This window comes from Trichechus manatus, unplaced genomic scaffold (assembly GCF_000243295.1).
Source record: "Trichechus manatus latirostris isolate Lorelei unplaced genomic scaffold, TriManLat1.0 scaffold00010, whole genome shotgun sequence".
In the NCBI taxonomy this organism is placed as follows: Eukaryota; Metazoa; Chordata; class Mammalia; order Sirenia; family Trichechidae; genus Trichechus; species Trichechus manatus.
The window spans coordinates 16,516,669-16,538,006 of record NW_004443946.1 but is presented as its reverse complement, the minus strand read 5'-3'; the positions used below and the strand labels follow the sequence as shown (position 1 = coordinate 16,538,006).

The window sequence follows — 21,338 nt, the reverse complement described above, 5'->3', positions numbered from 1 at the left end:
ATTATCCCAAGACCTTGAGTAGCCAATTTTTAAAAAATAAATGTAGTAGGACCAACAAGCTATTATTTATTCCTGTAACAGTCGCTCGTAATCACGTGGCTATGGTTTCCCTAATGTACAAGGAAACAAGATGGAAGCTCCTACAGTGAAGAGACATACTGCAAAATGGCCATCAAAAATGAAGCAATTTTAATCCATTTATGTGCAAGGATATTCACTTGGGGCTCTCCACCTCCAGGAAAAAAATGCTGGAGGAAAAACAGAGGTGACACATGGGATGTATTGCAGAGGCTGTCAGGAGCGCTCAATACTGCACGCCCACTCACTTCCATTTTAAAAGAGAGAAGGCAGAACAACACCTGGCAGTATCAATCGTACGGAAGGGGATGGAGGAGGACAGAAGAGGCAAGGATCTGGTTCATACGAACTAATTTACTTGGAAAGAAACGAATAGTTACCGTCCGAGTGTAGCCTTTCTCCGTTGGAGCCTGTCCAATTGTGATTTTCCTCAGGAATCTATCATTGGTATCCAACACTACAGAAGAAAAGGAAGAAACAAATTTTAATAAAGGGACCATAAAATTAAAGGCACCAGCAGAGCTTTAAAGCAATAAGTCTAATTTAATAACTATCTCAATATTTGATTTCAAAGATGACAGAAAACCCAGAATATGGGGTAAAGTTAAGAAATGATATTCACATACCATAAATATATACAGGAATTATTTTCAAAGCAAAGGAATATGGTTTCATTCTGTTTAGAGAATTCAAACAACTATAAATCTGGAATCTATTTTAAAGCATATTCTGTATTACAAGAAAAACAGAGCAGGCTACATCTTTTCAAAAGGCCAAGACTGATGTTGTTGTTGCGGGGGATGACTCACTGACCTAACCCCATCCTTAGAAACACAAGAGCCATCAACTCGGCAAGTGCAAATGCCTTTTGAAACATGCTGGGTAATAGACCCAGGCTCTCCTTTAATACACTTAGAAGAAGAAATAACTTCTATTTTGATAACAGAATATATATCCAATTGTATAACTTTGAAAATCATGGCAAAGATCAACCAATCAATCAACCAACTTTAATCTCGCCTCCTGAGGCTACAGCTACTGTTAACATTTTACTATATTGCCACTTTTGTTTGTATGACATGCAAAAAAATAACAAAATACAAAATGAACAGAAATAGACAACAACAACAAACCAGTTCATACTCGAAATAGGTCAAACAGGGCAATTTTAAGGCACTTGGTAACATGCCAAATTATTTCCCAAAAAGACTGTAACAATTTAAATACCAAAAGCAGTGTCTTGCACATCACTGGCTATCACTGATTAAATATACAAGCCCCCCCACCCAACACATACATACTCGACAATGTAATGTGTTACTGAGAGCTACTCTTATTTTTCAAAAAAATAGTCAAGTTCCGTGCATCTAATTTCTCTGTATAAAATAGCCAGTCTTATTTTTTAATTTGTCCGTTCCTACTTTCTTAGAAGGCATAAATTAGACATAAAGCAAAAGAAAAGTAAATGAGATTCTAAAATTTCAAAATGGACCTTCAGCTTATTCTTTATAAAATATTGTATCATCTGTCTAAAGCCTCTGAAGCAAAGAGAAGAGAAACACAAATATGATTTTAGCTATTAACAGTATTAACTTAAAAATGCCATTAGCTGCCAGCAGTTACTCAGCCAATGAAAATCACAAAAACTGCCAATAAATTAGCCCCTAGCTGCATTCAGCACAACTGGGTAAAAATTCCTTCTCAGCAGTGATATAGGATAGATGGAAGCACTGTTGGTAAAAAATAAAATTCTAAGTCATGCTTAGTTGGATATACAGAAAAGTAACATATGGCAGTGACATCAGGCAACTCACCCACCAAGTTGCTAAGTATTTAAACCTTGAAAGTTAGCTAACTTGTAACAAGAGGGTTTAATAAAATGAGATAAAAATGAGGAGGCAAACTACAGAGTTACAACAAAAATCAAATCACTTATGCCAGACAAGAGTTCTGAGAATGAAGGCAATAATTTCCCTACTTCATGACATAAAAACTTTTTGCATAAAATGAAACTTGTAAAATTGTATTCTTCATTCACACAAGAGATTCCTTGAAACCAGTCTTTCAATTAACACTGAATAGCCAGCAAAATGTTCAGTCATTCCAACAAAAGGAGAAAGTCACCATCTTGGTCATACATTCACCATGAAAATACCAACACACAAGCCTCTGGACCTTGCATTTTAACAACTCTTTGGGAGGGTGTAGGGTGTGAAGACAACCAAGTCAAACTGGGCACTCTGGTACCTCTTTGCCAAGTTATAGTTTCTGGATCAATATCCAGTCTTGCAAATCTGTTTATCTCTTCATCTGTCAGTGTGGTAGGGTCGGTCTTTTCAATGCCTAGTCTCTGAAGAAGTAGGAAAATTAAGACATAAAATAAGACAAAATAAGCAAAAGCATAATACGTTAAAAAAATTTTTTAAACCTAGTATATCTCAAAATAGGATCTCTTCTGGGAAATACAAACCATCTTAAATTCCAAAGGGAAAACTGTGCTCCTTTTGGTTAAACATAGTGGGGATTTCCTACTCAGACAGGTACAAAGGCATTATTAACACGTTTACTCCAACATCTGAGCACTAGAGGCATTTTCCTAAGGTCAACCCTAAACAAGTGTAGTGACCAAGAAGTGTTGTAATACACATCCACACTTCCTAATTCACCAAACCCAAACAAACTGAAAGGAAATGCAATGTGTAAAGCTTTTGTTTCAATCAGTCCATTGAGAAGCCCAATTCAAATGAAATTTTGTTGTTGTATGCTTATGAAATTTTGTTGTTGTATGCTATTGAGTTGGTTCCAACTCATAGCAACCCTGCAGGACACAGTAGAACTGCCCCATAGCATTTCCAGGGCTATAAATCTTTACAAAAGCAGACTGCCACATCTTTCCTCTGAGGAGCGGCTGGTGGGTTTGAACCGCCAACCTGCTGGTTAGTAGCTGAGTGCTTAACTACTGCACCACCAGGGCACCTACTGCACCACCAAACCAAAAACCAAATCAAACTCATTGTCCTTGAGTCAATTCTGACTTACAGCGACCCAACAGGACAGAATAGAACTGCCCGATAGGGTTTGCAAGGAGCAGCTGGTGGATTCGAACTGCTGACCTTCTGGTTAGCAGACAAGCTCTTAACCACTGCGCCACCAGGGCTCCTACTACACCACCAAACCAAAAACCAAACCAAACTCATTGCCCTTGAATCAATTCTGACTTACAGCGACCCTACAGGACAGAGTAGAACTGCCCCACAGGGTTTGCATGGAGCAGCTGGTGGATTCGAACTGCTGACCTTTTGGTTAGCAGCCAAGCTCTTAACCACTGTGCCACCAGGGCTCCTATCCAACAGGGCTCCTATGCACGGCAAGGCAGATATTATTACCCCCATTTTACAAATGAGTAAACTGAGAGACAAGTTATGTAACTAATTTGCTTAAAGGTCCCCAAAGCGGCATGATGCCATCCTGACTTCTTTAAGTGTTACAGGGGTCAGTTTTCTTCTTAGCTGAGGGTGGGCTGTCAGTACTCTATTTATTCCAGGACCAGCCATTTATAATTCATAGGCAAATGAGAAATAATCTCTACCACCAATCCTTGCTATGCATATAAGACTCTGGTTATTGATCCAAAATAGGCTAACCTAAGGGGATTTTTTCCTCTTGGTCAATTATCAAATTTCATACAATATCAAAATTAAAGAAGGAAAAAGTTTACCTGTAGCCTTCGGATTTGAATATCAGAGAACTTTCTCACTCCATTTACTGACGGTACCAAACGATTAAAGAGAGCCTTTAAGGAGAAAAAGGGCTTTTAAATCAGAGAAACCCCATTGCCTTGCTACCTGCATCATCAGCACTCAAGGGACCAACACTACTTCAAGTGCTTCAACCCTTTCAAAAGTGCTCATGGGGCTCATGGGGCAGCAGCACTCTACCTTGTCTGTCTGTGTCAGTTCATGGAATATCCGGGCATCGATGGCTGCAGCAACGAGGTTATTAGCTGCAGTGATGGCATGGATGTCACCTGTGAGGTGGAGATTAAACTACGAAAGAACAGAAGCCACACTGATCTCTCGACTGGTCTGCATCTTTTCAACCTTCATTCTATGGCAACCAAACCAATCCCCAGGATAAAGCCAGGGAGCACTGGTGGCAGCACAGCCAGTGGACAAACATCAGATTTAGATAGCTCCTGAAAACACAAATTACTGTCTTCAGAAGAAACTCCTCCCAAACTCAGAACTTGCGGTTTTCCCTAAACGACATGTCCAGAAACCACAGACTCCACACCACCGGGGTCAACAGCAACACTGGGTCCCTGAGGACACACTCACTGTCCTTGAAGCAGTGAGTGAAAAGGCATACACTACAGCAGCAAGAACTCTGTGTCTGTATGCACTGCTTTCACTGCTGTAACTATTACTCTGACTTCTCCAGATGTGGGTTCTTCCCAACCTCATCACTTGCTTAAAACTATTATTCCCACTACAAGCCAGACTTTGAAGTCCTTGGCATGCCAAGAAACCAAGCTGACTCGTAAGTCTACAATTTAAGATATTTTTCCCTTAAATGTTGCTCCTGCTGAGAAACAAGTCTCTTGTCCACCACGAACTCTACAAAAAAGTTAATCTCTGGAGGGAAAACCCATAATAAAGGATCTGATTCAATCAAATCCCGGAATACTTTACCTCTTCCATAGGAATAACCTGTGAGTAGCCACCTCCTGCAGCGCCACCTAGAGGACGGGTCAAGGGTGAGGATTCATGTTAAGGCTGCTTTTCTGAGACTTGGAAATCAATTAAAAGTAGATCAGTTTTTTTGTTTTACTTTTAAACTACTAAGCCTATTATTATTATTTTCCTTTGAGACACATTTATTTACATTTAGACAGATTTGATAACCTGTTTTCTAGTTTTCTTTAACCAAGTTAAAACACTTGTTCAGGCTGCACAGTCTCTCAACTGAAATCTGAGTTTTAAATGACAAAATCATGAACGCATACATATTCATTACCTTTAGAAACAGGTTCCACCCATGATTCCTAATATTCGTTAAAAGACTCAGACTACAGTTACATAAAAGCAAACTTGTTCCATTTCCTACTCTTGTAAATGCTACTCTGGCATTTTAAAAAAAGAATATTTAAAACACATACCTAACACAAACAACAAAATAATAACACAAATACAGAGACTGCAATTCCTTCCAAATAGGAGACATGTTAGAAAACAGCTTAAATGCTACATTATTGCTGGCCCATTTGTATTATTATCCAAAGGCCAGTCAAAAATGTCCAGGTTACTAGGTTATCAGTGAGAGCAAGGTCAGTTTGGGGTATAGATTTTGTGGCTTTTGTGAGGCAAAGACCATGCAATGGGGTAACTCATAACAAGAGGAAAAGGAGAATATTGGGTTCAAAAAGCAGAACAAGAGAAAAGACTCATTCTGAAGTCAAGAGCGGACTATTAAGACAAGCTCAAAAGCAGAACTGAGTCAGCACATGCATAAAATTTAACAAAATGATAGGCAGAAGAAGGGCAAAGGTATAGCCTGTGTGAACATTAGTAATAAGTGCTAGAATAAGCAGAATATGTGACTACCCTGACACCGTGCAAATGAGAAAGACAACTCTGCAAGAGCCCACTAGTAATGAATGAAAATAATTAAGAGTACGGTTACAGTACTGCAGGTTTCAGAAGTTGAAGGTATAGTATGATTACTGACGTTGTGTTTTTATATAATCAGAAGAAGAAACACTGTACTGATAGTATTGTTTTAGAATTTGAAATAATTATAAGCTCTGAAGTAAAGATGTGGGGGCCCCATACTGATGCTTAATAATGGTCTCTGACCAAGTTACCTCTGAAGTCTCAGTTGCCACTATTGTGAAATGGTGATAATACTAGCTATCTCGTATCAGGGGATAAAATAATGTGCACAAACTGCTTAGCACAAAACCTGGCACAAAGAATACACTCAGAAGGCTTTTCTTATCCCTAACAGGGTGAAATATGTATGGGATTTGTCTTTGTCTTCACAAAATCAGCATGATGATCAGTAGCTATGATTACTTTTACTGTTAGTGTGACAGTTGACTACTAGGGTCAAATAAAAGCACCACCAGCTAGGCATTACCCATGCCAGGGAATCCCTGTACAATGTCTAATAGTGACAGCAGGATTGGGATGATCTGATGAAACCCTTCCCCAAAAGCAACACAACGGGGATGTGTAAGGAGGACATTCCATGTGTCTAAATGAGGTAAAAACCTATAAGCATTCAAAGGTTGAGTGGGCCAGGGAGAACCAACCACCCCGGCTCTAGCCCACTAATACCTTTTATTCCAAAGGTCGGGCCCTGAGAAGGCTGTCGCACACAAGCAAATACATTCTGATGAAGGTGGGCACCAAGGGCTTGCACCAGCCCAATTGTGGTTGTGCTTTTCCCTTCTCCCAGGGGCGTTGGAGTTATTCTTCAAGATGAAAGCAAAGAGATAAAGGTTTGTTTATAGAATTAAGTTTATCTGAATCACTAAGTCAGACTTAGCAGATTCTACAGAATGACTCTTAATCCAAATAACAAGGAAGACAAAAGGCCTGAAAGTGATCTTTTCCAAGACTCTTAGCTATATTTCCCCAAAATTTTAAATGAAAAGACTGCTGTATTTCAGCTCTTTTCACTGTAAGGAGCAAATATATTTACCTTGTAAAGACACACTGCTATAACTTTAATTTCTCAATTTATAACCTTAAAAACCAGCCCAGCAATAAAAATGACTGCTCAGTAGAGCTCATGAATTAATGAGTTTTGGGTTGAAAGAAAAAGGCAATTCCATCTGAAAACCAGGTTTTAAGACTCAACCCTTCCATAAACTAGCTGGATAAACTTGACCAATTTTCACATCTCTAAAAAATTATAATCTACTCTTACCTACCTCACGGGGCTATTATGAGGGTCAAGTGAGATAAGATACATGTGAAAATGTCAAAACCAAATTAAAGGAATCTTTCACATATATGTGTTAAGTGTTTAAGTGCAACCTCTGGTAATAACATCCATGATTATAACAGTATGGGCATTCAATCAGCAAAATGAATGAAAACCATACCCAGTCACCACCACATATTTTCCATCAGGCTGATGCTTGAGGCGTTCTAGCGCGGAAAGCAGAACTTTGGCCTTGGTTTCACCATACAATTCCACCTCTTCAGAGAGCAGACCGATTTCGCGAGCCAGGTTACCAATGGGCTTTGGTTTGCAAGATCGTGATATATCGATGTCACTTAAAAGAAATGTAGAAAATTTACATCAATCTTCATTCACTGAACTGAATTAATCCCACACTGACAACGCCCTGGTGGCGCAATGGTTAAGCATTTGGCTGCTAACTGAAAGGTGGGCAGTTCAAACCCACCCAGCGGTTCCGTGGGAGAAAAGACCTTGTGATCTACTTCTGTAAAGATGACACCTAGAAAATAGTATGGGGCAGTTCCACTCTGTCACATGGGGTTACTATGAGTCGAAATTGACTCCATGGAACCCAGCAACAACAGTAATTTTCCTCCCCCTCAACTGGTGGTGCTTTCAAAGGGAAGCATACGTGTATCCATGGTATCTGTTAGCTAAAAACCAACAATTCCACATTTTAAATCTGCAAAATTTTATTTTTTACCTTGGAACTGGTGTCTTCAGGTTAAGGCTGTTATACTGAATCACCCACTTTCCCGTCTTAAATTTCTGCAGGAAACGTTTTGCACTCTCCACTGTGCTCTAAACAAAATGACGTAAATGGAACTTAAAAGAGGTAATTGTTTTAACCTCCACCTCTGTTCGAAAGCCCAGGACACTCCAGTTGAATTACAAAGCTAACTGCTTTGTGATCTACCTGTAAACATGTTTCAATACCAGGCAAGAGGCTACAGGCACCTAAAATGCTCTGGGACTGCTTTTGTGTGAAAAAGAGCAAGCAAGCCAAGGCATACCTAGTAAGGTCAATGTGCTTGCCGTTTTCTTTTTTGGAAGTTATTAAACTCCAAAGTACATTAGAATGGTGCCATCTCTGCTTCCCTCTATTAATGTGACTGATTCTATTTCTTTGTCCTTCCATTCCCTTTTTCTTCCCTTCAACAGAGTCACATCCTTACTTAGCTTCTAAGTATATCTTATGGTATTTCTACTTGGGGGAAAAGCACTAACTTGAATTTTGAATTCTACTTGAATTCTATCCACTTCTTAGGATGATCATGGAAACTTTTATTCACAAGTACCTGCATTAGCATTGCCACCGTCATGGGCCCGACGCCACCAGGAACAGGGGTGATGAAGCTCGCCCTCTCCTTAGCCGCATCATATGCCACGTCACCCACAACTTTTCTCCCATTAGGTTTTGTATCATCTGCTCAAGGGAAGAAAGTCAAAGCCAAGTCTCAGAATTGCAACCCTGGTGTTTATTTCTAAGTTAATCAATCAATTACAACAGCTTGTTCCAGAATCTAAATAGAAGTTAGGTTTTGTAGTTCCATCAGGATCAAGTGCCTACTTTACTTAAAAGCTATAGGATGACAGGTGTTGCTATTTCCTAGGGAGAAAATGCTTTTATCTGCAAAAAATGCACAAGATGCTTAACGTCCTTTTTTTTTTTTAGAACGAGAGGAGAATCCTTTTGTAGTCCATCAGGTGGCAAATAAAATACCAACTGTTTCTTAAAACCAACTACCAGATATATAACAACCACTTCTTAAAATGTTAATTTGTGAGGTCTACAAAGGAATTTTTTGGGTGCATAAAGCGCCAACTATGTCACAGCTGCCAGATACCATTTCTACAGCAACTGTCAGCATTTTGTAAGCTCCATGCATGAGCTGGAGGAACAATTCAACAATCCAATTCCAAAGACAAGCAGCTACTTAAACGTATGCTAAAGGGAAAGAATATAATTACACTTCCCTTAAAAGGATACAAGAATAACTACAAATTTTACCAGCACAGAAGAGCTATTCAAGAGAACAAAACCCAGTGATGCATCATTTCTCACTCGCACAAAGAACATCCTACACTTGGCTTCAGTGCACTTCTGGGAGGGGCTGGGGGATAGGGCTAGACCTTGTAGGCTAAGGCTCCTGAGGCAGAATCTGAGCCACATCATTACTTTTCTGTGATCAGATTTTCACAACTGAGGCAGGAAGCTTCAAGAAGTAGCCAAGAAGCCAAAATTAAGAGACCCAGGCTATAGGATCAGCTCTTCTACTCTTAGTACACAGCTCCTGTGGGCTCCATATTTATCTGAAGCCCAAAGATGCAAAGGATTAACGCTACCAATGCACTTGGTTGCTAACTAAAAGGTTAGAGGTTGGGGTCCACCCAGAGGCACCACAGAAGAAAGGCCTGGCAATCTACTTCCAAAAAATCAGATACTGAAAACCCTACAGAGCACAGTTATACTCTGACACACTTGGGATCACCATGAGCTGACCTGATGGCAACTGGGTTTTTTTTTAATTTCACAAGGTGGCCAAGAAGCAAATAAGAAAATGTGCACATTCTTGAAATTGGAAAAGCATTCTCCAAACATAAGGATTTCTCTTCCCGTCCTAGATACGTAAGAAATTTTTTATATGTACTGGTATAACCATAAGGAGCTGGTAAACATAACTCCTTGGGATAGTTTCAGGTTTCTGGAAGATTATAAAACAGCAGGCTAGGACAGAACATTTCCTCTCATAACCCCTAAAGTCAAGTTTCAAAATGCCAAGGAACTACAGTTTGCGCTTTGTACAGGTTTCAACAGTCTAATCCTAAAGTTAGCTCAAAATACCCTCTGCTCCTCTTTCTATTCTTTAATACCAGTCATTTTAGTTTTACCGTATATAGGAGACATATATCAACTGAGAACTAAATGCTGCACTGGATGAGCTCAGTTTTGCTCCTTAACAATCTATCATAAACACTGTTAGGGTTGACTTGAGTGCCCTCTGATATATGCAGTGTTTCATGGACGGTGTATGTGGCCAGTGGAAAAAGTAAGCATTCCTCAACCTAAGTGTCTCAGTAATGGACAAACATTTTGGTTATCTACCTTGGCCCTGGGATCTCCCTTTCATTGGGAAATTGTATGAACAAATAAAACTTAAGACCGGCAGTGCCTTGACTCCTTCACATTTAATTTGGGGACCCCAGTATAGAAGGCACTGGACTGGACTGGGATAGGATGAGGGATCTGCTCCCTCTTTCTCCGGGCCCTCCATAAACACTTTATGTCCATCTACCCTTTCTCAAACCATCATTAGTAAGCCAAGCAGGAAGAACACTTATACATGTTTCCCTGACCAAAGCTTTCTGCTCCACACTTGAATCAAAAAATACTCCTTTCTTTGAAAAAAACGTACATACCTTAACTCGTTCTTAATTTGGCAAGTGACTTATGACGTTATCCCTGAGTGTACCATGTAAATCATTTAAATGAAAATCTGAACCAAGAAGTGGTCACAGTTGTTGGATGTGGTGCTTCTAAAATGAACATCTGCAAAGAACAGTTTTTAGGTTCCCCAGCCCACCACTGCTCTGTAACTCACTAGAGACTTTGCCACCCTTGGGGAACAATAGGAGCCCTGGTAGCGCAGTGGTTAAAAGCTCAGCTGCTAACCAAAAGGTTGGCAGTTCAAATCCACCAGCCACTCCCTGGAAACCCTATGGGGCAGTTCTACTCTGTCCTATACGGTTGCTATGAGTCAGAATCAACTTGATGGCAATGGGTTTGGTTTGGTTTAGGGGAACAATAAAAGCCAGCCTTATCAGTATTTATTGGGCTATAAGCCCAGGAACAACAAAAATAGTTTATCAGGAGAGGGGATATTGCTTTTTTGTTATTCATATTTACCATCTACGTGAGGAATAAATATGAACAAGATGGTAAGTTTCATGTTTATGTCAACATTTGGTATCTGTCTGCAAGACTCAAAATCCCCACACAGGTTTTCCTTCTTCCATCGCTCATATCTAATACAAAGAATGCCAAAAGAAGAAATATAAAACAGAAGATGCAAGGTTTTAAACAGAATGAGCTTGAATGTCATATTGCAAGTACTCAAAGTGAGGAGTTGTAGGAGAGCAATTTATCACCCATTAGATAATTACACTACAAAAAAATGAGTGATCAATTATGAGCTACTGTCTTAAAAGCATGGTAGGGAGAGTGGGAGGGAGGTTAAAAACAGTGAAGACTTGACAGTGACTAACGTTCCTGGCAGCTTAATGTCTGTATTTCAAACCTGAGTTGGAAAGGGAGAAAAAAGATCATTCTTGTTATAACTCCCTTCCACAATTCAACACTGAGTGCTAGTAATTAGAAGATACAAAGCTGGACACTGCACCCAAAGGAGCCCCTGGGTGGTACAAATGGTTAAGCACTTGACTACTAACTGAAAGGTTAGCAGATCAAACCCACCCAGAGGTGCCTCGGAAGAAAGCCCTGACAATCTGCTTCCACGGTTCTACTCTGAAACACAAGGGGTCATCACGAGTCACAAGTGACTCGACGGCAACTGGTTTGGTTTGGTTTTGGCACCACAGAGACTACTGCCTGTGAGGAGTCGGTTCTCGTAGAAGAGAGCACAGATTCACGCCAAATGCAACACAAAAATGATCAAAGAAACACAAAGTTCTATGGGAAGGGAAGGCGGGAGAGAAGGATTTTCAAAAGGAGAGATCATCCCTTGTTGTGGGGAAATCAGACAAGGCTTGGAAGGAGGAAAGGGCATTTCTACAGACATAGAGGAGGCGGGAAGGAAGTGGCTGAAGGTAAAGGTCACAGTTGAGCCTTATTCAATTGTGTAGCCCAGGGCCTGGCATGAAGCTTGATCCACAGAAATAGGTGTTCAATTAAAGGCTGTTGCTTTCTTGAATCTACAAGGTATCCATGCAGGTATTCATTGTATTGTTCTTTCAAATTTCCTGTTTGAAAAATTTCCCGATGCTACGACAGCCTGCTCCACTAACAAAGCAGGCAGGGAATTTGCAAAGGACAGACAGTATGTGCAGGGAAGTGTAAGTGGTCCCGTTTTACCAAAGTTAAAGACAGGTATTCACAGAGAGTGAGTGAGAAAAAAAGCCTGCAGAAGTGGGCTGAAACGACAGAGTGAAGCTAAGGAGTCTGGCAAGTAACGTGGGGGGAAGAGGTTCCCAGGTCCCCGTCACAAGGTGAATGCGGCAAGGCACAAGCACGCAGATGGCTCTGAGTGGGGAACGGCTGGAGGGGGGAGACCAGTAAGAAGTCTATGAGTCCAGCTGAGGCGATAACAGTCTGTGGTGACACTGACAACAGAGAACAGAGAAATTTATCCTCTCTGCCTGGAAAAAAGCCCGAATCAAACATCATTGCTAAGAAAGCCCTCCTAGAGGACTCCTGGCAGAAGGCGTCCCTCTTCTGGACTCGCATTGCACGTTGCAAGGATTACACTGTATTTTAAATCCACTCATCACCTTTGTTAAAATAAAGGGTGATCTCTACATGAAGATAAAGAGATATCTACCCCCGCCCCACGGGTGACATCATCTTGGGAGCTATACAACACAGTGGTTAAAATTACAGTGGTTAAAATTCTGACATCAGGTGGACCTGTCTTTAGCAACTATACCATTTACTAACTGCGTGTGTCTGTGGGCAAGTCAATCTCTAAACCTTAGAAGTTCAAGCATAAAACAGAACAAGAGGTTCTCTCTCAGGCTTTATTTAAAGACCCAGACATAATTCTTTCTCCACCCACCGCTCCACCAGAAACCACTTTCCTCCCCCAGCGACACTCACCTGGAACATAATTGATTCCACAGTCGATGACTATCGCCCCAGGTTTGATCCACTCCCCTCTCACCATTTCAGGATGACCAGTTGCAACCACCACGATATCACCTTTATTTACCTGGGGAAAGGGGATTCTGACTTCAGAAATTAAAGAATGAAATGAACAAATAAACAAAAATCTAGAAGTGGAAAGACACCCCTGAACACTGTATTAAATTCTTAGTTGGCATCAGCTATTTTATAGGTTAAAGCCCAAAATGCAGGCTGCGCACCACGTCCGACAGCCCTTCACGTGCTGCGTTCATCCCCACCGCCTGACGAGACGCTCCTTTCACTGCAGATGTTACCAAATGGGGGAACCGATGAGAACCTGCAGGGCACAGGGGGGCACAGGCTTGGAGACATAGGCCTAGGGCACCGTCCCTGAAGTATTTAACACTAGAGACAGTTCCCTCTCCTACCAACTGTGGGTACCACTACCTTCCACAGAGCATTGCTCTGAGAGGATTAAAAGAGAAAGTGCTGGCCCCTCTCCTACTCTCTAAGAGACTGTGCTGTCAGCCAACCAAAACCAAAACATTGCCGTCGAATCGATTCTGACTCATAGCGACCCTATAGGACAGTAGAACTGCCCCCATAGGGTTCCCAAGGCTATAATATTTACAGAAGCAGACTGCCACATCTTTCTCCCATGGAGCAGCTGGTGGATTTGAATTGCTAACCTTTCAGTTAGCAGCCGAGCACTGAACCACTGCACCACCAGGGCTCCTTGTGCTGTCAACAGGGACATGTAAAGGCGAGACTTCTTGGGCTCAAAGTCAATGCAGAGGTCAAGAACAAGCTGCCAAAGATGCTACAGGTGGTGGACAGCAGGCCACCACTGGTGAGAATATGCAATCTGGCTGCCAGGGTTCAATCCCAGCAACTGCACTGGTAAACCTGATCTCCCACAAGGTAGACTGGTGTAGAAAGAGTATGGACAGAAGAATATGGGGGTAATGGGAAGTGGCTGTTTAATGGGTACAGGGTCTCTTTTGGGGTGAAGAAAATATTCTGGAACTAGAGAGTGGTGATGGCTGCGCATTCAGGACATCTAACCCTTGGCTCCTCTGCTTGCTAGCTGAGTAAACTTGGGCACATTTTTAATCTGAGTTTGTTTCCTAATTTTGTAAAACAAAACAACAGTCAAGAATTGTTACAGGGGTTAAATTGAGAGAATGAGGGCAAAGAACATGGCAGTGCCTGACGCTCAAATGTTAGCCATTCCCCTTATGGGAAGAGAACACACACACACACATACACCACCTTCTGCTCTACTCTGGACCCCTTACCTCCTCGTCCAGATTGGCAGTCTTTGAGTGGCAGGTGGTCACTGTGGCATTGTTCCACAGAAGCAAGTCATGCATCGGGGCACCGACTATTTTACTGCGCCCAACCACCACAGCATGCCTTCCAGCAATCTGTACCCCTGAAAGAAAAGACAGCATGCATCAGAGCTGAGAGAAGGAAGCTGCCTTCCTTCACATGCCACCCAAATGGGAAAATTCAGAACAGCAATACACAAAAACAGGTTCTTAAGCGTCAAACAGAAACCTCCATAGAAACATTCCTTCTTTGGCGATAATAATCTCAACTCTAGGGTTTCAGCTACAAATTGGGACTTGTACATGTGGCCTTCTTGCTGTGGGTTTTGGAGTGCAGCTTAAGCCAAGATCCATTCTTTGAGTCATAGGGGAGTTAAGAAGAAACCTACACTCAAAGAAAAAAAGAAAACCTGACTTACAGCTTAACAGCCATATGGAAGAAGGCATCAGAATTAATTATAAGGGCAAACAGTTATAATAAATAGGATGCATGTAAATGTGGTGGGTGGAAGAGAAGAGAAGAAAATGAGATCAGTATTGGTAACTGTTTCCAAGTTCAGTAAAGTATACATATGCAGTTTCTCATCCAAATTTTCTTTTTGGCTTGGGGCCTGGGGCATAGGGTTACTTGCAGGAAAGTAAGGAAGGGGAAATTTAACTGCAGTAGAAAGCTTTCCTTTTTGCCTATTCAGCATCCACTGGCAATATTGTAGTTGCTGTTGAGTTGATCCTGACTCATGGTGACCCCACATGGGTCAGAGAAGAATTGCTCCACAGAGGTTTCAAGATTTTGACCTTTCGGAAGCAGATTGCCAGCCCTTTCTTCTGAAGTGCCTCTAGGTGGGTTCTAACCACCAATCTTTCGGCTAGTAGTCGAGTGCTTAACTGTATGCATCACCCAGGGACTTCACTGGCGATATACCAATGTCCTTTCCAGGACTGATTTATACTTTACTCAATAGAGATGGTTTGATTGTACAACCTTTAGCAGACAAGTGACCATACTTCTTCCCCAGCCAATGAGATCCAATTCTACAACTGTTTGGCCTAAGGATGGATCTGCCCGGGGGCACCAAGTGCAGCCTAAGAATGAAATTGCCCACAGAGAAGAAAGCAGAGATTAGATCTGGAGGACTGGGTCTTCATGCCTCCAGCCATGGCTGAAGGCAAGAGACCCTTGCTTAAGGCAGTTTGTGCTGAAATCATGCTACTTATATAAAATTAACTTAATCAGAAAAAGATAAGCTCTTATTCAATGCTAATATCATGAACATTTAGAGAGAAAGCTCTCAAGATGTGAAATATTTAAAAGCTAACTTACTATACTTTTTAGGATTCAGCAAAGGACCTGAAGTTGGATTAGGGCAAATGGCGGCTTCACTATCAATAAGAGGAAGTGGGAAAACTATAGCTGCTACAGCTCCATGGGATTTGTTGTTATCAAGCTGTAGCCATATTGTTTGCTAAAAATGCTGTAGAATATAAATTCAGTCTCAGGGTGGAATAGTAATAGCTGTCCCAAGGCTTATAGCTTGACCTTTTCTTGTCAACCACCAAAATTTTCATTTATGCTTTGGGGAAAAATAAGCAGACCAATACTTTCTATTTGAAACTTCTGACCCATTTCCTTTTAACAGGACACACCTCCTTGTAAAAATAACCTCTGCTAGAAAGCAAATTAGTGGCTGCCAGGAGTTGGGGGATGGGGGTAATGGGAAGTGACTGTTTACTGGGCATGGGGTTTCTTTTTGGGTGATGAAAATATTCTGAAACTAGACAGTGGTAATGGTTTCACAACACTGTGAATATACTAAATCCCACTGAACTATACCTTTTAAAATGGTTAAAACTGCAAATTTTGTTATATGTATTTGACCACACTAAAAAGAAATAATAACTTCTTTAAAAGTATTCATGATAAAATTAAAGTACCAAGGTGTTAACTAGGTAATGGAGTAATCTGGCCAACTATCAAAGGGGTCCATTTCCAGCCATCTGTGTAACCCTGGAACTACTATGGAAACTCAGTGCCTGTTTCAGTGGTAGGGACTTTTCACTTTATAACCTTTCACATTATCTGAATTCTTATTGCTACATAAGTTATTTTTTTCACAAAAAGAAATTGCTTTGAACTCAAATAACCTTGAGTCAAATAAATCTTGGCTCTATGGTTAACCAGCTGAGTCTTTTGGACAAGTTACTTAATCTCTCTGAGCCTACTTTCTCAGCCGTTGAATAGTAACAGTACCTATTCATAGGGTTGTTGAAAAAATTAAGTGAATATTTAGGTAAAGTCCAAGGAGACAGGCCCTTGGGCCGATCAAGTCCATGTGTCTAGACCAGGCTCCAAGAAATGATGCCCTGGGTTTTGTTGGTTTGATTTTTACCTGTCTCTCTGATGAGTTCCAGGCATCCTTTAGGTGTACAAGGAATGAAACAGTCATTTAGGTCACCTCTAGCAAGTTTTCCAGCATTGACGCTGGTCAATCTAAAGCAATAAAATAGATGAAAATAAGGGGAAAATAAAGTAGTTAGGTGTCTTTCCTTTTTAGAAGCAAATACCGTGTGGTCCCAAAATAGAAATACATTATAAATGGAATCATGCAATGCAATGCAGAAAACCAAGCCACACTCACCCATCCACATCCTTTTCGGGTGCAATAGCATTGACCACTGCTTCAGTGTTAATGGGATTCTCTGAGTCTAAAGGGAGCTGCACTATGAACCCATGCACAGTGAGGTCTTCATTCAAAGATATAATGCACTTTAACACCTAAAAGTAATATCATATACAACTTACAGACCACATACAAATCAAAAGGGTGGAGAAAAACTTTACAAGTCAAAAATCAGATTGCCCATTTTCCCCCAAGAGTTAAATTATAGTCTTCTCAAATTTCACCTTCCCTTGAATCCTGAACACAACTCTACTTTAACATAGATATATTCCCCAGGTGTCTAATAAGAAATCCATCAAATAAAAGAACAAAGAACTTTAATAACTTATTATGCAACAATAATGCCCACGTTACCATTATCCAAATAAAGATACAGAGCAGCACTATCCAATAATACTTTGTGTGATGGTGAAAATGTTGTATAACTTGTACCTTCTGATATAATGGTCCCTAGCCACAAGTGGAAACCCTGGTGGCGTAGTGGTTAAGTGCTAAGGCTGCTGACCAAAAGGTCAGCAGTTTGAATTCACCAGGCACCCCTTGGAAACTCTGTGGGGCAGTTCTACTCTGTCCTATAGCGTCGTTATGAGTCGGAATCGACTCAACAGCAACAGGTATGGTTTTTTTCGTAGCCACAAGTGGTTACTGAGGACTTAAAATGTGGCTAGTGCAACTGAGAAACTGAATTTTAAATTTTATTTAAATAGCCATATAGGGCTAGTATCTACCATACTGCACAGTGCAGACAGAGAACATTTCCATGGCCTCAGAAAGTTCCCTTTCTCTTTTGCCCCTTTCCAGTCAGTCCTACTACCTACGGGCAACCACATCTTCATTGATTCGTTCTGCCTGTTCTTGAAGGTCATATAAATGGAACACACATTTGGATTTTAAAATGCAGATAACTACAAACAGACCCAGGGATCTTCTTCTTCTTCTTTTTTTTAATATTTTATTGTGTTTTAGGTGAAAGTTTACAAATTAGGTTCCCACTTAACAATTTTTACACAAATTGTTCTGTGACATTGGTTACAATTTTCACAATGTGTCAGCATTCTCGTTCTTTCCATTCTGTTTCTTGTATTTCCATTAATCTAGCTTCTCTGTCTCTCCTTGCCTTCTTGTCTTTACTTCTGGGTAAATGTTGACCATTTGGTCTCATACAGTTGCTTGCTTAAGGGAACATACTACTCATGGGTAAGCCAATCTATTATTTGGCTGAAAGGTGACCTTCGGGAGTGGCTTCAGTCAGGGATCACTTTTAATGAGCGTCGCAGGTGATCCGGAAGCAAACGCGGCCAAAACCACACTCTGAGTAACAAACATTCATACTTTAGTACTGAAACATTTACTCAGTGGGTATGTTCAAGGATTTTCTGGAGGCAGAGTCTGTGAAAAAAGAATTACCTGGAGATCTATATATGCTAAACATATCAGTCTCTAAAGTGCCAAAAATCAGAGAGGAAAGCACTTCAGCTGACCTCTTAACAATCGATGCACAATGGCTCACCTCAGATTCTGTGGCTGTTCTTGGTAACTTAATGTGAGTGGCTTTGATCCCAATCTGAAAAACGAACATGTAAAGCAGGTAAATGGCAAGTAAACTAGAGACATGGGCCCATTTCTTTCCAGATAGAACTAAAACCAACCAGGGGTGTTTGTCATTACTTCACCTTTACATGTTCTGAAGAATTACTCTCTTCATTTCGACCCATTCATCATTTACTTATCAATTATCACCACTGCAATTAAGCAATTTCATGCCCACTGTCCCTGCTCTTTGAGAAGTAAGCAAATCATTGGTGAGAAAATATTCAAGGGTAAACCAGAGGTCATAGCTCCAAGTCACCCATTTCTGACTTACAAAATAAAGTCTACTTTAAGTGATAAAAGTTTTAATGGGGAGAGGCACGAAGGGCAAGGGGAAAAGACAGAACTGGGGTGGGGCGGGAGTTGGAGTGGGGTGGTGGCACCCCTGGTCTAAGTTTACCTCTTCAGCAGCCTTCAGCTTCACATTTATATAAAGATTTGAATCATCTCTGTTGCCAACCTAGAATAATAAATACATGCAAATCAGATGATTAGAGAGTAGCAAAGTGTACAGAAAAGCTTCTGAAATTTTAGTTTTGATAAAAGGAATGTTGAATCATGCGATGCTTGTTGCAGAGAACTTTGACAGGAGCTTAAGGAGAAAGTAAGGGCAGGATGGAGATGTGAGCATAAGCAGTATTACAGCCCCACCCCCAAACAATGCCCTCCTGATTCCCACTGTAACAGCCAAGAGTAAAGAAAATGCAGGGGACACTGGCATCTGCATTGGAAACTAGACAAGGCTGCTACAGGAATTTCTGCTTGCCATCAAACAGACATACCATAGCATCAAGGTATGGAGGGCTGATAAATTACCATCAGGAAGGATTGGCTCTGAGAGACAGAAACACCCAGAGGGCATATTCCACACTTACAAAGCCAGGGCTTTTAAGCTCAGCCATACAGAGAAGAGAAACCAGTTCTGGTGGACCTAATTCTAGTTTACACAGAACATGGACATCACGGGCGGCAGCAATACGCACCCTCAAGACAGAGGAAAGTATGGCGCTGAACACAAACCCAACCACTATGTTGTGTCTCACTATGCTCCCTTCATTTCTTTCATGAACATACTTAGAGTTTTTCATTTTTCCAAGGAGCCTCCGGAGTGGACTCTGACCACCAACCTTTCTGTCAGCAGCCAGGTGAGTTAACCGTTTGCACCACCCAAGGACTCCTTCCATTTCTTTAATCATGAACATACTTAGAGTTTTTCATTGTAACTGTTTATCTGTAAAATGTTATTTTAGAGATATTTTTCCATGCTCCAGTAGTTGACACTTCTCCTTTTCAAGGCTGAAATATTCTCTCAGTGTGATATGCCACAATACATTTTGGTTTCTCCAGTATTGTAGGGGGAAAAGTGGTAGGTGCCTTGATACCAAAGATAGCTGAAGCATAGCCCTTTTTAAGAGAACCACCTCAGAGGAAGAAGTTCTTTGTAACAGTACTTCCAGACCTTGTCGTGCTGATGCTGTGACCGGAAGTTCCCCCTCAGGTTTCACTAGATGAACTCCAAACATGGCCTTAATCTTGGTCTCATTTGTGCATCATACAAATAGTTCTCAGTTACAAAAAACAAACTCAATTCCAACTCAGAACGATAAATTATACAACGCTAATTTGAATTTCAAGGGACCTAGAAGTGTTCTTTGAGGGGAACTGGGTTTTTCTATTGATCATTTGCACCTTAGTAACTTCCTGTGGGGCTTCCCTAGAATTTTAGTGCCTCTCCTCTCATGCTTCCTCTTTGGTCATTTTCTATGTATGTTCTTTGTCCCCACCACCCACCCCTCACTGGTTTGCTTACCAGATTTGATACACACTGAGATTTTTAGATCAAAGCAGAAAAGGAAGTGGTTCTAAGTACAGGAGTATGTTTTTCTTACATTTTCATTAATATATATAACTACAATTAGCTGTTCAGACTTAACTCTGAGATTAACTGGTTTTATAGCTCACCGCCAGTCCTTTTTAACCACAACTTCTCTGTTCTAGACTTTATCTTCATTCATCTCTCAGGTAACTGAAATGCAACTATAAGTTAAGTTTTCCAGGAAAGGTTTGTCGGTATTTTTCTGAGTGTAGGTGTATCTGAAAATATCTTTCTGCTGCCCCTGCATGTAAAGGATCCCCTTGGCTGAACTTGGAGTCACAGCCTTTTCCTTCAGAGATGTTGTCTGTGGCATTTAGTACTACAGAAGAGAAGTCTGAAGTCTTTTGTTGTCCTTGTTATTCTTTTGTAGGCAACTGTTTTATGCCTGAATGTTTCTGAAGGAATTTTCCTAAAGCTTCAAAATTGCTACCAATTTTAAAAAGAAAACTTAATAGTGTGAAAGTCGTATTATAATCCTAAATGCATGGGAAAAGACCTCTAAGAAGCCAATTCAAAGATTCACTCTCAGTATAGGCATCTGATAGGGAGAAATAGTTACGCAATCATTGTTAGATGAGATACAAAAAGAACGCTTAAAGATTCTTGACTGACAGTCACCTGAGTGGGTGGAAGGCTGGTTTTCCAGAGCAAATCTTAATCCCTTTACAGTTTATCAGAAAATTACTTAAGCATTTTATTAAGAATGCTAATTTCTTCCTTGAAGGAGGTTGAGAATTACACCCCCCATATAAAAGGCCCTATCTCAGAACAGGTTAGGGACAACTTTTTTATGCCAGGGGTCTGTAAACTGTTGCTGTAAGGGGCCAGACAGTATCTAACCCCCCTCCCCCCACTGCTTTAAAAATGTTGAGGGTCAATTAGTCCAAAGGACTGACGGACCACAACTACTGCAGCCTCCACCAGACTGAGTCCAGTACAACTAGACGGTGCCC

The 21,338-nt window shown here is 40.9% G+C and overlaps 1 protein-coding gene across 3 annotated transcripts in view; it reads right to left on the bottom strand.

Moving 5' to 3' along the window:
* MTHFD1 (methylenetetrahydrofolate dehydrogenase, cyclohydrolase and formyltetrahydrofolate synthetase 1) overlaps nucleotides 1–21,338 on the bottom strand; it is a 65,432-nt gene that overhangs the window by 23,511 nt on the left and 20,583 nt on the right. For all 3 annotated transcript variants that reach the window (XM_004370944.2, XM_023726271.1, XM_023726270.1), the window contains exons 3-17: nucleotides 18,910–18,969; nucleotides 18,430–18,483; nucleotides 16,878–17,014; nucleotides 16,629–16,729; nucleotides 14,209–14,345; nucleotides 12,884–12,995; nucleotides 8,349–8,476; nucleotides 7,754–7,851; nucleotides 7,190–7,363; nucleotides 6,417–6,553; nucleotides 4,770–4,816; nucleotides 4,017–4,124; nucleotides 3,797–3,871; nucleotides 2,326–2,428; nucleotides 459–535 (exon numbers count right to left, since the gene is read on the bottom strand). In XM_004370944.2, the coding sequence (XP_004371001.1) occupies nucleotides 459–535; nucleotides 2,326–2,428; nucleotides 3,797–3,871; nucleotides 4,017–4,124; nucleotides 4,770–4,816; nucleotides 6,417–6,553; nucleotides 7,190–7,363; nucleotides 7,754–7,851; nucleotides 8,349–8,476; nucleotides 12,884–12,995; nucleotides 14,209–14,345; nucleotides 16,629–16,729; nucleotides 16,878–17,014; nucleotides 18,430–18,483; nucleotides 18,910–18,969 (1,548 nt within the window). The remainder of the gene's footprint in view (nucleotides 1–458; nucleotides 536–2,325; nucleotides 2,429–3,796; nucleotides 3,872–4,016; nucleotides 4,125–4,769; nucleotides 4,817–6,416; nucleotides 6,554–7,189; nucleotides 7,364–7,753; nucleotides 7,852–8,348; nucleotides 8,477–12,883; nucleotides 12,996–14,208; nucleotides 14,346–16,628; nucleotides 16,730–16,877; nucleotides 17,015–18,429; nucleotides 18,484–18,909; nucleotides 18,970–21,338) is intronic.